Here is a 16,631-nt window from a genome sequence, read left to right as displayed (position 1 = left end):
TACCCCAAATCTCCCAGTGCTGCAGGCAAATGGTTTTTAATTCAGCTCCACAAATATTGACTGTGCTCAGGCTAACTGAGTGTACTTTGTGCGAGAGGTGTCGGAGAGATGCAAATGGGAAAAGCCAATCCTTGGAGGAGCCAGTGGGAGGGCCCTCCAGCCCAGGTTGGTATAAGACACATTCACTGCCTTCCTGGAAGACACTGAAGGCTCTCTGTCTTCCGTGGACTCTGGGTCCATTTCTCACTCCAACAAAGTGCAGAGAGGGGCATTGTGCCAGTTTTGGAAGATTGTAATAGGACAGGACACTGTGGGCAGAATATGCAGGCGTGAGCCTGAGCTCAGCCTGCTAGGCCCAGAGACAGTGGTACACGTGTCTGCTCACTGCTCATAAAAGGCGTCTCCTGGAGCTATGGGTTTTAGCATCTATTTTTTCTTTCTTATCAAATTTACAAGATTGGTGGCATACGAAGGACTTTTGGATCCACCAGTTTTGTTGTCATTGTCATTGTTTTTTTTTTTTCCTCAGAGCCATGCTAGGCTTTCAGTCCTGCAAGATTTACTCTCATTTTTGGAAAGTGATCCCTGTAGGTCCCACTGGAGCTGAGCTCAGTACCATCGTCCACGAGCTCCTGGAGAAAGGGAGAAAGGACAGAAATGAGATGTGAGGAGTGAGCAGAGTCCTAGCCGGGAAGGAGTGCAGAGAAAGGATGGAAATGAGATCAATGAGATCTGAGGAGCAGGCAGAGTCCTAGGCTGGAAGGCTGCTCTCCACCCTTGTACCACTTGTGGTTCGTAGAAGCACACTTCCTGACCTAAGTGTGATACCAGGCAGCCTTGTGACAGGTCCTGGCCAATAAATGAAGCTCAGAAACTCTGTGTACACCTTGAGGGCTAGATGACTTAATCATTTGGTGAGACTTCCCCGAAGCCCCCTCCCTTCAAGCCTTGCAAACAGCATCTCTCAACCTGTGGGTTGCTACCCCTGTGGGTCACCTCAGAACACTGGAAAACACAGATATGAACACTGAAATTCATACCAGTAGCAAAATTATAATTATGAAGTAGCAACAAAAATCATTTTATGGTTGAGGGTGGTCACAACTTGAGGAACTGCATTAAAGGGTTGCAGCATTAGGAAGGTTGAGAACCACTGGGATAGAAGGTGTTGCTTTGCCTCATCTTCGAAACATTCCCAAGGTGCAACCCTTCTGCCTAGCCACACTAGGTAAACAGTGGATGGGAGTGTAGCCCTGTTGCTTTAAGTCACTGAAAGTAGGAATCCTCTGCCATTGCCACATAAGCGTGCCTGTCTTAGCGGGTACATTGGGAAGACAAAGCTGCTCTATTTTATTTTGCTGTCCTAGAGACTGACCTCACGACTTCATGCATGCTAGGCAAGTGCTCTACCACCGAGGTAGATCCCAGCTCTCAAAGCCTGGCCTTAGAGACGGGCTTCTTACTTTGGGTCAGCATTAAAAAGATACAACCTTTTTGTTTTTTCACATCTTATCTGTTGATTTTTTCCTTGTCAATAGCTGTGAACGCAAGCAAAGGACAACAAGTTTCTGTTAGGGACAGAAAGTGTTGGCTTCATTCATAGTTGGCGAGTTTACAGCTTGACATGGGAATAAGAACTGGGACCTTTCCCCTCACTGCCAATGTGCTGAGGGGGGCAGGGTCACAGACCACGCCACGCCACACCATGACCACGTGCTTGAGAGGGCTCTACCTCAACTTCCTCAACCAAGAGAACAGGATCTCTCTGTCTGTGACTTCTGTCTGCTGGGTGCTGCTCATTGTGTTGGGCATTAGAGTGGGATGGAGAGAGAGGTGGAAAAGTTGATCCTTCAGGAGAGAGCTCTGTCTACAGGGCACAGTGGCTGGAGATGGGGTTGGAGCTAGGGCTCAGAGCTCAGAGCTCAGAGAGAATTCCAGTGAGAAATAAGAAGACACTTGCTGGAAGAGGTAGCAGGTCATCGGCAGAGCCTCTTCCCGTGCTGTATGTTGGAGGCCAACCCCAGATTTTGAGGATGCAAGGCACAGATATCTGGCAAGGTTTACCACTCTTCTCCAGCTCATGGTCCTACTCAAGCTTCCAAAATCCAAAAGGAATCACAGTTCTCACTTCTTCCTTGGACATGTGACTTCCCAAGCTGGCTTATTATGAATGTCTGGGATTGACAGTGTGGTTTTCTTTTTTTTCTTTTTTTTTTTTGAGACAGGGTTTTTCTGTGCAGTCTTGGCTGTGCTGGACTTACTTTGTAGACCAGGCTGGCCTGGAACTCACGGAGATCCACCTGCCTCTGCCTCCCTGAGTGTTGGGATCATAGGCCAACACACAGTGTGGTTTTCTACCCTGGGGAGAAGGACGCGGATGTGATGCATGCAAATCCCTCTTTCCTGTGCTTTGTAAAACCGGGCAGCAAAGAAGATGCTTGCATCCTAGTCAAGAGCAGCCCTGGAGCACCCTCCCACCCCACCAGGAGGAAAGGATACAGTGCCTGGTCACGGCATATGGGGGACTCTCGGAGGAGGGTCCTAGCCTGCTACCTTCAGCAAGCAACCATGAATGAAGACAAATGAACACAGTACTAACTGGCTGCATAAATATCTCGCTGTAATTGACTGTCTGCTGAATCACAGGAAGGCTGCTGACTTTTCCTGAGGGAATGGAACTTCGGGAGAAGGAAAAAGATGTTTCAGAGATGTTTCTGTATGCGTGTACCAGAAAGCAGCTTGTGAGGCTGTCCAATCTGAGGGGAGGATAAGGCCCATTACATTCAGATTCAACAAGAATTTGTCAATGTCTCAGTGAAGGGATATAACGTGAAAGATACAGTATCTTGTTTTATTTTATTATGTCTTAGTTTGTTATGCATCGAGTTTTCTGTGAATTCGGTTAGTGATTAAGCACAAAGGTCAGGCTTTACACTAGCATTGTTTTCCTGGCATGAAAGTGATCTCCTTGCCATTGACCGGCATCCACTTTATTGATCGTGGCCCCCTAACTGCACGGAGCTGAACGTTTTAAAGCGTTTCACACGGAGCAGGAAAGCAGCGCCATCTTTCTCTCTACCTGCCAGGCTAAGCCGGCTTGGGTCCCCCCCCCCCCCGCCCCAGCACTTTGTTGGACTTTTAGGGGCGTCTTTTCATACCCGCCCGACTGACTCTCATGCACTTCGGATAAATTACAGAAAGCTCTACCCTTTGGTGAAACAGTTACAAAAGCCACAAACCCCCTTTGCCTCGAGGGCTGGTGAGAGCGTGCGTTAGGAGGGCACTGCTGCCGCCAGACCCTGGACGCGGTTCAGTCTCCCTAACCTTGACTTTAAGTCCTCTCTCTTTAACCTCTTTGCACAGGAAGCCTTCAAGCTGAGCTGTCCGGGGGAGGGGGGCACACAACGAAACTGCCCGGTTTTGATCATTGTGAAAAGGGCAGTTGCTCTCAGGGGAGCTTGGGGCAACTTCCCCTGCTAAATCGCAGGGATTTTAAACCATGGCGTGACAGCAGGGCCCCGGTTCGCCTCGGCCCCCTAACCTGCTTCTCGCCACACCGGCGACCGGGCGGCAGCACTAAGGCGATCTTATTCGTGTATTTCCCCCTCCGGGTTCGCAAGGAAACGTTCGCACGGCCGCGAGGTAGCGGCCCGGCTCGGCCCCGGGACCGAGGGTTTTTGGGACCCTGCGGGAGCGCGCTGCGCACTCCGGACTCCCCGGGAAACAGCTGGACGCGACCACGTCTCGGCAGGGGCGGGGGTGGGAGGAGGCGACGCTCCGCCCCGGCGCGGCCCCGCCCTCCCCGCTCGCCGGCGCCCTCCCCTCGCCGGGGGCTGCGAGTTGCGTTTGGTAAAACCCAGCCCTGGAATATATAGATCACTGGAGCGCAATGAAGTAGCTTTTGGCGAGGGCGGGCGGGCGGGCGGGGGGCCTGGACAGTCACAGAGGCCAGCGCACGGCGGCGGCACCTTCCTTCTCGCATCCGGGTCGCCCGGCCCTCTAGAAGGCAGCGGCGGCCGCAGGCTCCAGCAGGGGAGGCGGCAGAGCATCGAGCAGAGAAGCGAGGAGGACAGGCAGGAGCGCGCGGCCGGGGCCACGCATCTCCACACTCGCACAGCAACTCCGTGCCTTGCACCCCCGAGATCCGGGCTGGGGGCTCGGAGAGCCTTGGTGAAGCTAGCGGGCTCCAGCTTCGGACCCCAGCCAGCTCGGTTCAGAGCCTCCTGGGCGCTGGTCCCCCGCGGCGGGGTCCCCTCTTCTGCGCTCCGGACGCGCCTCCCGGACAGCCGGGTCCCCGCAGCCAGGACAAAGCCATGAAGCCGGCGCTGCTGGAAGTGATGAGGATGAACAGAATTTGCCGGATGGTGCTGGCCACTTGCTTGGGATCCTTTATCTTGGTCATCTTCTATTTCCAAAGTATGTTGCACCCAGGTAGGGGGCGCGTTAGCGTGGTTTTGTTGGATATTTTCTTCCCTCTCGCTCTGCTTTTTGCTTCTTCCAACCTTACCTCTTCCCTTCGGCCTCTTCGGGGCTCCTTGCTGGCTGCGGGGATCCGCGGGTCGGGGAGTTCGGATGGGAGGAGAGGAGGTGCGCTTCCTTCTCTTCCATGTGCAGGCTGAGGTTGAGCCCGCAGGGAGACCCGCGGCGTGTGTGGCCCACTTCTTTCTTTTCTTTTTTTCTTTGTGTCTTGTCTGTTGGCTAGGTGGTAGAGAAAGGTAGGGATTTTTAGAAGATGCCGGAGTCGAGGGTTGGTGGGAAGAAAAACTCGGTCCCAGTTGCTGTGGGGATGAAACAGGCGCAGGGAGCCCGCTGCTCTGCGCCAGGGAGCGCCGCCTCTTTTTGGTTGGGGACCCCTGGGCGAGTGGTGCACGCCCCTGCGAGGTAGGGAGTCCTGCTGCCGCCTGGGAAGCCCGGAGCTGAGCTACCACGTGTTCCAAGCTCAGCGGCAGCGCAGGTGTGGGGAGAGGGTGGGGGGTTCCCGTGGGTTCCCGGCGCTTCCCTCCTTGGGGTGCGATATTTTGCGAAACAGCCCAGGGTCTAGCTCCGCAGTGACCTTGCAGCCTTTGCTCCGGCGCCTCGTCCACCACCTCCCGGCCTCAGACCCCCCCCCCCCCCCCCCCCGCCGCCAGCTAGGGACTCCAGAGCTTTTGGGTCACACTTTGGCCACCAAAGCTCTTGGATTTACTTAGGGCAGTTCTGGTCTCATCCCCCGTTCTTGGGCTCTCAGCATCTGGAGACTCCTGCAGCACAGGAACTGGGGGGGGGGGGGGGTGTCCTTCCTTACACGTCCCTGGCTTAGGCTAAATTCTCCTCCATCAGGACGAGCCGGAGGTGGGAGGGGGCAGGCTCCTCTCCTGATGGGCCGTCCAGAGGAAAGTTTGGGGCTAGAGGAGAGAGGGGCGCCCTGGAGTGCCCAGGCCCTGGCTGTGCTGCAAGGCTTAGAAGCCCAACAGGTGGGACTTTCTGGAAAGGTTTTGTATGTTGCCACCCAGCCTTGGTCTCTGGAACCCCTTACCCATTTCTCCTACATCAGCAGACCTGTGCTGGGCCACAGTGGCACCGAGCTCCATTTTTTTTGACGCCTCAGAGTTGCCACAGTAAATAATTTACTTTTCTAATTGCAGGGAGGAGGGAGAGAGAAACATTTCCTTCCAGGGAAATAGAGTCGGTTTTGCCTCCTGTCTCTCTAAGTCGGCACCTAACTTTGAGTAGACATGGCCGGGCCGAATTAATCAAGCCTGGCTCTTGGTGGATGGCAGAGCCCTAAAGCTGTTCCTTGCATCAAACAGGCAGGGCTGCCAGCCGTGGGATTCCTTGACAGCGCAGGGACAGACCGGCCCCTCTTCCTTGGGGTGCTCCCAACAGTTGTTAGATGGACTGGCTGCCAGGAATATGGTCTTGTGTTACACATGAAACCCCAGGACACCCCAGCCAATTCTGGTAAAAGATGGCTTTTGTTTGCAGCTCATATTTTTAGTTTAATGTCAGCAAACTAGAGCGGTGTTTGTCTCCTTCCTCAAACCTGTGGTTGTGAAACTTCTGAGAGAAATTAAAAATGGACCTTGCTGGCGCGGACAGATGGGCATCTCAAGAGTGCCAAGCTCCTGGGGCCACCCAGGACCACGCCAGAGTCTCTCCCTGGAGGGTTAGAGGACAGGCTGGTATGCAGATCTAATGAGGCTCATGCTCTTTAAACAAAGGGCCCAAAGATTTGGTCTAGACCTCAGAGCTGTGTTCAGGCCTATTCAAGTTTTGCTGGGATGGTGCATGCCCGGTAATTCCCAGTAGAAATGGGGTGTACAGCAGGAATGTACCTGAACCTCTCTGTCTGTGAATTGCCCATCAAAAGCCCATTTGCAAGGATCCTGTGGGTGTACTAGGAAATAAACTTTTGCCAAGACACTGGGGAAGAGACTTAGAATCTGTAACTGGTGCCTTGCATTTTCAGCCCTCGTCAGAATTTATTAATTTATTAATGAGTTGGAAGTTGCTTTAGGGCCTTTTTCAGTGTAGCCTTCTGGAACCACAGCCTTGTTCAAGCTTGTGCTTCGCCGAATACTCCTCTTTGATCCTGCCCTGACGTTCCCTTTCTGACCCCGTTTCTCTCCCCCAAATGGCATTTGTTTATAATTCATATCACGAGGAGCTTGCTTGTCCTGATCCTCCTTTTAGTGCAGGGCAAATGCTACTTTCAAAGCATTGAATTGGATGTGAACCTGCAGACGTTTGCTTGAGCTTCCTTGAAGCTCTACACAGTGAGCAGAGCCCCTGTCAGTGCTATTGTATGGGCCATAGCAATTCTTTGGAAACAGTATTACTATTTTTTATTTCTGGTTTTTCATTTTTTTTAACATCTACTGTTGATAGTTGAAGCCAAATCTTTTTTTTTTCTGCTTTGAATTTTTAAAAAAAACATTTTTGAGAGAAGACTTAATTTAAATTACCCCTCCTTTCTCTCTCTCTCTCTCTCTCTCTCTCTCTCTCTCCCCTCCTCTGTGTGTGTGTGTATGTATGGCACACAGGAGCACACTGTATGTGTGCAGGTGCCTGTAGAGGCCAGAGGAGGGTTTGAATCCCCTAAGAGCCACCTGACGTGGGTGCTGGGAACGAAACTCTGGTCCTCTGCAAGGACAGAAACTCTTACCTGGAGAGCCATCTCTCTAGTCCTGCTGCTTTGAATTTTAACATGATGTTGTCTTCGAATCTCTGAACTCTCATGGTACAGGCAATCTTTTGCCTGGGAAGTCTCTCGGGATCAGCTGGGTGGAGGCAGAAGGGGTCACAGTGTAGCCCAGACTGTGTCCCCCCAGATTTGAAGCTCCCTGGCAGAAGATCTCTTGAAACCTGTCTATGAGATAGTAAAGCAGTATTGTGAAAGAAGCGAACTTGGATATATTCAGTTTCTGTGCTGGCTGGAGGATATAAGGAGGGGGAAAGATAAGAATGCCCTCCTCTCAGGCTGGCAAGTGGCCCCGCCCATTCTAGTCTGAAGCCCACTGTCTTCTTACTTTTCTAGTTCATAAGCTTGTGTAATTGTGAACTTGAGTAATTGGCCATCAGATAATTGGCCATTGGTTACGCCACTGAGGATTTAGTGGGAGTGGAGCCCTGTCAGTTAGGCAGTTTCCTTTAGAAACCGTCGACCTTCTGAGTTAATAGTCTTCATGAAGTGTTCTTTTGTGGGGGGCAGGGACAGGGTTGTAGGCTCCCTTCTAGTCAGAGCCTGACACATAAAGCTTTCCATAAGGTATTTGCTAGCTGAGTGTATGAAGTCCACCCTCATTCCAGCTCCAGGAAGGTGATAGCTTCAGGGCTGTCAAGGGTGCCTGGCTTCTTCCTCCAGCTCTTCTGGGGGGCATGTCTGTGCATTCCCAGACTCCTCTTCCTCTGGTGACTGGACCCAGTTTAAACCCATTAAGATCAGGGCTGACTGCACCACTCCCCAGGCACCAGCCCCAGAAGCAGCTTCTGTGTGTCCTGGATGCCAAGGAAGGGTGGCCTCAGTTAGCCACTGACTTGAAGAAGTCCATGCCCATGACGGACCCCTCCCTAGGTGTGAACTAGCACGTTGAAGATCAGCATCACATGCCTGTGGTTCTTCACCCTGTGAGTCCCTCGTGAGTCCCTCGTGGATGCAGGTCATGCTCTGCCACTAAAATGTCCCCCATACCTGCCCGCGGCAGCAGGGCTGTCTTTTGATGGAGCGTGTCTTGCGGAGTTGGGAGGCCCTGGGCAGTGCTATGTGAGGAGCGCTCCTTCAGCCTTCCCTTTGTGTTTCTCACTACGATTGTGGGTTTTGTTTAAAAGCTCCTGTTCCCGGAGAAGCCTGCCAAGGAGAAGGCCTCTCTCTCATCTTCTTCTACAGTCAGTTTACTTTCACTGTCACCTGGGGATCCTTTGCCTGGGTGGAGTGTGTGGAAAGATTAAAGCCTTTATTTAAAAACTTCATTGGATCATGCTGAGCATAGACTGCGTCCGGAAGCATGATTCTAACCTCTACCTCTGTCTGTAAACTGGAGACACATACGAGGGAAGCAGTCTCCGCTCCTCGCCACTCAGGGGCAACTGGAGGTTTTTCTTCCATAGCATAGAATGTATACATGGCCTGAACATCCCTTGCCAGAGATTTTGAAACCCAAGAGGCACTAACATTTGCAAGTTTTTGAGAGCCACCGTGTGAACACAAGTGGAAAATTCCACACCTGATTTCAATGATAGGCCACAGTCAAACCACAAATGAATAAAGATATGCAGGTCGCCTGCAGGCTCTGCAAGTAAGGGGGCCGTGGAACACAAAGGAATTGCACGCTGAGTCTTGGGTCCAATCCCTAAGATACTTCATGGTGTATGTGTAGATTTCCCAGAATTCAAACACTGTCCAAAATTCAAAAAGCTTCTGGTGCCAGTCATTTCAGATAAGGGAAATGTGTCACACACACACATGCACACACATACAATTAGTTTAGACCCCATCATGCATTAGACATCTTGTTCAGTGAAATCTGTTTTATGCAAATACACCATTCTGTCAAGTCATTATTAAAATATGTGATAAAAGTTTGGCCTTTTAAGTTTATTGACCTTCATGTGTGACCGCCCTTACTTACCCCGTGTGCAAAGCATTGGTTCAGTATCCTTTATTTCTACGTTGTTACACATGGTTAATTTTACATTAGGAACAAGTATGAAATCATTCTAGTACTTGGGGCCGCTTTTATCAATTGAAACTTTTTTTGAAGAGGTGCCAGGCGGGACCTTTTAAAGCTGGGTCTGTTAGGAATCTGAAGTGCTGAGCAATTGAAGGGTGAGAGTTCTGAGCCTGGTATCCTCCTTCTCTGGGCAGCTGAAGGGTCTGAACTGTCACGGGACTTTTCAGAGCAGCCCTAAGAGGAGGCAGTCTTCCCTGGAGAGGGCTCGGTGGATCCCAGCCAGTGTCTTCACTTCCTTGCCCTCTGAAATGCCAGGGGATGACCAAGAGAGGCTGGCTGGGGACTGTCTGAGTGTTGGAGAAGGGAATCCACCCTCCACCAGAGGCAAGTGCTGTCTGGATTTGTCTGGCTCAAAATCATTTTACTTATGATGGGCTTGATCAACCCGGTTAGTTATTTAAAAACAAGAAATCCAAGGCTTCCAGCACAGGTGCCTTACCCTTCTTAAACTCAAGGAAAGACAGACCTCTTTTCACTCTGGAGGTCCTGGGACAGACACCTGCTGTCCCGAAGTTAGCAGGCTTCTTCTGAGGGTTTCAGAGGGAAAAAAAGACGGAAACCAGATGTCCTTCTTCTGACTTAGTTATTTTTCCTCTCTTGAATGTTGGGGCCCCATCTTATCTGAATTTATAATTTATCCTTTTTTTGGATCAAATGTGATTGAGTGACCCTTGCAAGCAGAATTGCAACGTATCCTCTCTCTCTCTCCCCTCTCTATGTCTCTGTCTCTCTCCTTCTCTCTCCCTCTCTGCCAGACACTGTTCTGTGCTCAGGACTCCACCACACACATACGGACCCACACGACCCTGTAGCGGGTAGACACCAAGCCAGTGGAGAGGTAAAAAGTGCATGTAGTATGTCAGTGGGAAAGAAGGGAACTAGAGAGTGAAAGACAATACAGGGCTCGGAAAGGCAAGCGCTGCCCTGGGGAATGCCGCTGAGCCGATGACGTTGCACAGGAGAGACTTTGGGGAGCAAAGGAGGCAGCTGTGCACCCGTCTCATGCAGTGTATTCCAGTTAAAGAGCAGACCCGGGCCACATCGTGTTTCCAGTGGAGTCATGCCAGGCAGGGTGCTCGGGTATCCAGAACAGAGGGCGGAGGCAGCTGAAGACCGTGGAGTGTGCAGGACTTGGCCTTGCCTGGGACGGAGGGGACGCCTGGAAACTGGAACATGGGGGCCCGGGCTGGCCAGATGAAGCAGGTTGACAGTGGGCCTCTGGTTACGTTCTTCATCTTGTGACAGTGACGGCCACTTCATTAGGGCACTCACTGTGCCAGTCTTCCCCTCCTCACTTCTCCATTTCTCAGGTTTTGAAGAAGTAACATATGAGGTTTGATCTATAGAACAAAACACCCACACGCAGCTTTCGGGGTTGTGTTGGCAACCGATTAAAAACATAGACCTAATGAACCAATGATTTGGGAGTAGAAGACCTGGGTCTCACTGGGCTGGGTACCCTAGTCCCTGCCCTGTGAATTTCTGTGTTTTATGACACTTAAAAAAACCCACACATTTTAGTAGAGATGACATTTTAGTGGAGATGACATTTGACTATGTTGCAATAGATGGCATCTTAGCACCGTGCTGACCTTTAAGGAGCAGCCCTCTTCCTTCTTAGTAGGACAGAAGTAGTGGTGTACCTCCACAGTTGACATCCTCGGAGCCCCTTTAGAAACAGTGGAGAGACCTTCCGTCAACCATGCGTGCCCTGTGACACATCCGGGAGGCTCAGGCTCTGCTGGGGTGTGGAGATGCTGGCTTGGCTTCACCCCTGGCTCCTTCAAGCCTGCAGAGCTTGCTGCCTGCCCAGCCTTCTCTGCTTACCTTCTGTGTTCAGAGTGTCTGGATTTGATGCTGGTCTCTGTGTGTTCATGTGTACAGGTTCACATGTGTGCAGGTTCACATGTGTGGCTGCATGTGCAGATCAGAGGTGAATTCTGGAGTCCGTGTCTTCCCTCCAGCACTGTGTACCATTTTGGGGGGTGAGGGGCAGAGCCTTTCATTGGCTTGGAACTTGCTAAGTAGGCAAGGCGTGCTGTGAGCCTGTCTCTGCTTTCCAGGGCTGAGATTTCAAACATACCACTACACCCAGATTTGTTTTTATGTGAGTCCTAAAGATTGAAGTCATATTGTCATGCTTGCAAGGCACATACTTTACTGACTGAGATCTCTCCCTAGCCTTAGTCTCTTTTAAAAATTACTATTATTGGTGATGAGGTTGGTGAAGAGTGAGAATGGGAGGGGAAGGGGAGTAAATTATTTAACTTGGGGCTTGAGCTTCAAGTTCAGATAGATAGACAAATGTCCTGGGAAGAGTACGTCCGTTAGTCCCTGTCCTGGGCCGCTCCTCCAGCCCTCTCAGAAATGTACTTCAGTTATGACTTGCCTTGTTGCACCTTCCTCTTCTGACTTGTCAGGGCAAGGATCTTGTCACAGGCATCCTTATAGCCCAGGGGGGGATTTAGAAAGCATTAAGAGAGTTGATAGGTGAGTCTCAGAGCTTTCTCTTCCAACCAATCTCTGCCAAGCCCATAACTCAGAACAAGAGGGATCAGCCAGGTTGGACAGTCAGGACCAAACAGATTCTGGTGTGGTCTTCTCTGTGATCTTCCAAATCTCGCTGCTCTTGTTTTTATTACGGCCCAAGGCAGGTAATAGTAAGTGGCCTAGGTCATTGAGGGAGGAAGGTATTTACTGAAGGGAATTAGGTGTATTTAAAGTTGTTGGGCAGCCAGAGGCACGGGGAATAACTTGCAGCCAGCAGAAGCAGTGTGTAGTAACTTATAAGCTGGTACGGATTGGCATGGCTGTCCACAGGGCCAGTAATCTCGGGCTGGGTGTGCGACCATTTGTTGAGCTCAGTGACCAAACCAATGACAAATTGGGAGTAGACCCGCTGATGCTATTGCAGTCCCCTCTTGTGCTCTGGTCCTGTCTTGTCAGCAGCTAAACAGCCTCACCGGCAGGCATGTGGCCTTTGTTCTTGGTGGCTTTCCACAGTGTCTCTCACTTGAGGGACCATGTACATATCTGTAGCTTCAATTTCAAACAGCGTAGGAAACACAGCTTTAAACCTGTAGCCTCTACAGCCTAGGAACATTCGAGAAGAGTGGTGGAGGAATGAGGACCACATGGCCCCGGGGACCTAGAAATCTGAGCAGCCATTCCCAACGCGCTTTGCTTATCAATAATTTCCACACACCGTATCATCATGTGTCTAGGATAGGGTGCCTTCTAGCCATGGGGACTGTATACTCACGTTTTCATTGTGGTCTGGATCATCCCATTCATTGACTCTCCCAGCTGTGATTCTGTTCCTTTCCACACTGTAATGTGGCCCATGAAGGCCCGGTGGTTCCCGGAAACGATGCTCCTCTCTTGAGGGTAGGGTTGCAGTGGCTGATCACAGCGTCTGTAAACCAGCCTGAACTTCTCTTGTGTATATCCAGCTAGTGAAATACACCTGGGGGTGGGGGGAAGTACCCAGATGGCCACTGTGGCTCCTACTTTCTGGTTGCCTGTCTGTCCCAACACTCAGAATGTCCACCCAAGCTGTCACAAGGTGTGTAGCCTCAGGTGACAGATTAGATGGGGTGGAGGTGGGGGCTGTTTCTGACTGTCTATGTTCCTGACACCTGGGTATGTTTGACATACTTTTTGTGGACCACTCTGACCTTGAACTTCTGATCTTCTCGCCTCTTCCTCCCAAGTGCTTAGACGTTAGGCATCCATGATCAGGCCCAGCAACAGTTTCATTTTCTTGGTGTGTGTGTGTATGTGCATGGCACATGTGCTTGATGTGCCAGAGGTTGGTGTCTGGTGTTTTACTCAGTGGCTCTCAGCCTTATCTTTTGAGATAGGCTGTCTTCCTGAACTTGGAGCTAGGCTGGCTGGCTGATGAAGGATCCTCTGCCCCCTCAGTGTTGGGGTTACAGACGTGTGCCGTTTGTGCTGTCTTTCTGTGTGGGTGCTGGGATCTGACCTTGGGGTCTCATCTTGCACAATAGGCACTTTACCTACCTAGCTGTCTCCTTAGCCACAGCTTCATTTTAAAATGTGCTAAATAATAACTGGAAGTTCTAATGGTTCCTCCCCAGATCAGTGTCATTGGACTTGTCTTGAGTATAGTCAGTAATTACCAGAAGTGTCTGATCCCCCTGGATAACTGTCCAGTGTGAACCCAGCATTGTGTGTGGAGGGGCATGTGTTATTTTGACTTTAGCTAAGCTGTGTAGCAAGAGCTGCAGTTAACATGACTGCTGCACATGTGTCAGAGAAACAGCTAGAGATTGAGAAAGGTCCTGTCAGCATAGGGTCCTTCCCAGTCTCGAAATTCAGTGGTTAACAGAAGAGCTTTGGGGGAGAAAGCCCACCAGAGAATGTCTCTCAGGTGGAAAGGGCTGGTGACTGGATTTCCGTTCCTTTCAGGGACTCCCAGAAAAGGGATCACATTTCTTACTGGTCCACGTGCCTCAGTTTCACCTCACTGGATATGGTCACACCCCATAGTACAGAGGGACAGGATTTGGAACCAAGAAAGTAGCATGTGTGCGTGTCAGGCCTTGGCTCTGTACTGTGCCCATTCCGTCTCTTTCAAGACTGCTCTCCTCCCCCAGAGACAGGCTTCCCCTCTGTAGCCCTGGCTGTCCTGGAACTCACTTTGTAGACCAGTCTGGCCTTGAGCTCAGAGAACTGCCTCCGGAGTGCTGGAATTAAAGGCATGTGCTACCACAACAGCCACCACCTCCCAGACTTCTGAGATATTCTTGTTGGTTGCCTATGAAGGTTAGCCTCAGTTCTACGTGCTGGAGACAAAACAGACAAAGGTCCGGGTCCCTGTGGATGGTGAGCTGAGGCAGGGAAGCATGGCAGAGGTGTGTTTCTCGGGTATGTTTGCCAGTGACAAATGCCGAGGAGAAAACAGTAAAATAAGGAACGGGCTTTGAGATGGCAGCCCTTGGGGTAGCTAGCAGACTGAAGGAGGCGAGTTTATGGAGGTGATGAGCAGATGCAACTGTGAAGATATTTATTCACAGAGGCCGACCTGGCCCAGGCGTTCCCTATATATTAACCCTCTCAGGACTCTTGTGGCACACATTATTCCTTTCATGGCTTTCTAAGAGACAAGGCAGGCTCACAAACTCTCCCTTCCGAAGACCTCAAGTGCAGACAGCTATGGGTGAGGACTGCACCAAGCCTGCCTGACCTCAGGTATGTTGCTCCTAGCTGGGGTCACGCGCAGCGGGAGCTGTGTGCCTTATCATGCCTCCCTCCAGAACTGTAAAGAATGATTGGAAGTTAAGAAACGGGGACCTGCTGTCCCCGTGACTGGGGGAAGTGCCCAGCTGAGTGCAGGTGGCACGCAGAGATCTGGCCACCTCATTTGTTTGTCGCCTGGGTGGTGTGGCGAGGTGACATGGGGAAGCAGCTGTGAATGCGGTTATTCTAAACAGCAATGCAATAGTTGTAGAATGTTTCTCCTCTGTCTTTCATCTTCAAGTCTACGGTAGTGCTGACATTTCATCCTGGAACCCGAGCCAGTTCTCACCCGTATCACACTTGCGCTGTAAGATTTACTGAAAGGTTCTGATGTCTAGACTCCTAGGGAAGCTCTTTCTGGGTGCCAACTGACTCACCTCCATGCCAGGGCTTTATCTTAGCTTTGCCTCCGTGGAACATTTTGCAAAAGCATGTATATTTGGTAGGGGAAAAAAATCAGCTTTGTGGTTTCATGCTGAATGCAAAGACCATAGCTCTTTCCTCCCCAATTGTGCATATAATTACTGTGCAGGTTGCCATTAACTATAAAACGATGAGAAATAGGCTGCATGGGGCCCTAGTCCCTGCACCATTCAAAAGCTGGTCTTCGGGGAGGGTGAGCCCTTGTGCTGGTGGCTATTAAGTGGGCCCTGTGGCTCTTGGTGAGGACAGAGCCGGCTGGCCTTTGTCTCCACCTTGTGCTGTTGTGTTCGTAGGATGACTTTAAGGGCCAGTCACCCCCTCAGTTCACTGCAGGTCACGGAGCTTGCTCTGTGAATGACATTTATGGCTTGAGGCTGGAGGCCACTCTGCCACTGTCACCAGGCCAAGGATCTGAAAGTTGGTTACAAGACTATAACAACGGTTGAGCCAGGTCCTGTGCTCTTCAACCGGAAGGCCAAGGGTGCATTTGCCACGCAGACCACTGGGCATTAGGCTTTTCGCAGTGGCCGGAGAGTTTGTCAACACTCACCTTTTCTTACAGGCCAGAAAATGTCTCTGTCCTTCGGACCTGTGGCCCACTTTGCTACCCCAAGATCCCCGCCATCATGGCTTTAGAACATTACCTGGGGCCTATTTTGCCTTCTCTTGGCTCCCCAGGAGTTGTCTCCAGTACAGAGGGATGGCTGCTGGCAGCTGGTGGGTAGGGAGGTCAGATGGGCTGCTAACCAAACACCTTGTATGACAGCGGTGGTCCCCACAGCAAAGAGCAGTCCAGCTCCAAAAAGTGGTCACTGTGGTGGATGAATACCCAGCTCGGTGAGTAAGGGGCCGGGGTGCAAGCTTGAGGACCTGACGTTGGAGTCCCAGTGCCTTCCTAGGGAAACAGGTGTGGTTATGTCTGTGATCCAGTGCAGCAGGGAGGTGGAGGCTGGAGGGTTCCTGGAGCTCACCGGCCAGCCAGTCTAACTGAATGGTGAGCTCCAGCTCTGGGGAGAGACCCTATCTCAAAAACTAAGAGGGGAGGACACGTAAGGTGGCTAGGTGGGGAAGGGTGCTTGCTGCACAATCCTGGAGACCTGAGTTCAATCCCCAGGACCTACATGAGAGTGAAAGGGGGGAACCAATGCCACAGAGTTGTGCTCTGATCTGCAGACCTGTGCAGTGGCACGTGTGGCCGTGCACAGTAGTAAAATGCACACATAATAACAGTAAAACTGGAAACTAAGGAAGATGGGTAATGCTGCTGTAAGCATCTGGTTTCACTGCTCGTGTGATGCCCATAGCTGGGAAAGCAAGCCTTTTATAGTTTTCCCATGCTTAACAATACTAGGAAAAATGGTAATCTACTAACTGTGACAGCCAGGGTGTCGGCTGCATCCCTGGCTTTCCCCATTTGCTCTCTCCTGTTGCCTTATGAAGTAGGCCACTGACAATCCCAGTGTGCAGTTGGAGACACTGGCCATTTGTGGTTCTGGGGCTTGCCTGCTTGGAAGGCTGGTCCAGGGCTTTAAGACTGACTGCCACCGAGGCCCACGTCCCTTACTCCACTCCTGGACCCCATCTTCTTGGTCTTGGTTTCAGCTAATTAGGTCAAGAGCTAATTATTTCACGAGAGCCCCGAGCTCAGCTGTTGGGCTAACAGCCGGGCCACTCAGCGATAGCCCTTCTCTCCTTACTCTACACTCTATCCCTCATGCGCCCATCCCTCTGGGGACC

The 16,631-nt window shown here is 51.2% G+C and overlaps 1 protein-coding gene across 2 annotated transcripts in view; it reads left to right on the top strand.

Moving 5' to 3' along the window:
* Positions 1 to 3,927: 3,927 nt before the first annotated feature.
* Positions 3,928 to 16,631, top strand: part of Chst11 (carbohydrate sulfotransferase 11) — a 204,341-nt gene continuing 191,637 nt past the window's right edge. Inside the window, exon 1 of one of the 2 annotated variants that reach the window (XM_021640951.2) lies at positions 3,928 to 4,416. In XM_021640951.2, the coding sequence (XP_021496626.1) occupies positions 4,314 to 4,416 (103 nt within the window). In that variant the 5' untranslated portion in view covers positions 3,928 to 4,313. Of the gene's footprint in view, positions 4,432 to 16,631 lie in introns of both variants that reach the window. The other variant, XM_021640949.2, reaches the window with a different exon arrangement.

This window comes from Meriones unguiculatus, chromosome 2, assembly GCF_030254825.1.
Source record: "Meriones unguiculatus strain TT.TT164.6M chromosome 2, Bangor_MerUng_6.1, whole genome shotgun sequence".
Classification (NCBI taxonomy): domain Eukaryota; kingdom Metazoa; phylum Chordata; class Mammalia; order Rodentia; family Muridae; genus Meriones; species Meriones unguiculatus.
Note: the sequence above shows the minus strand (reverse complement) of the source record. Positions and strands in the feature narration are given on the sequence as shown.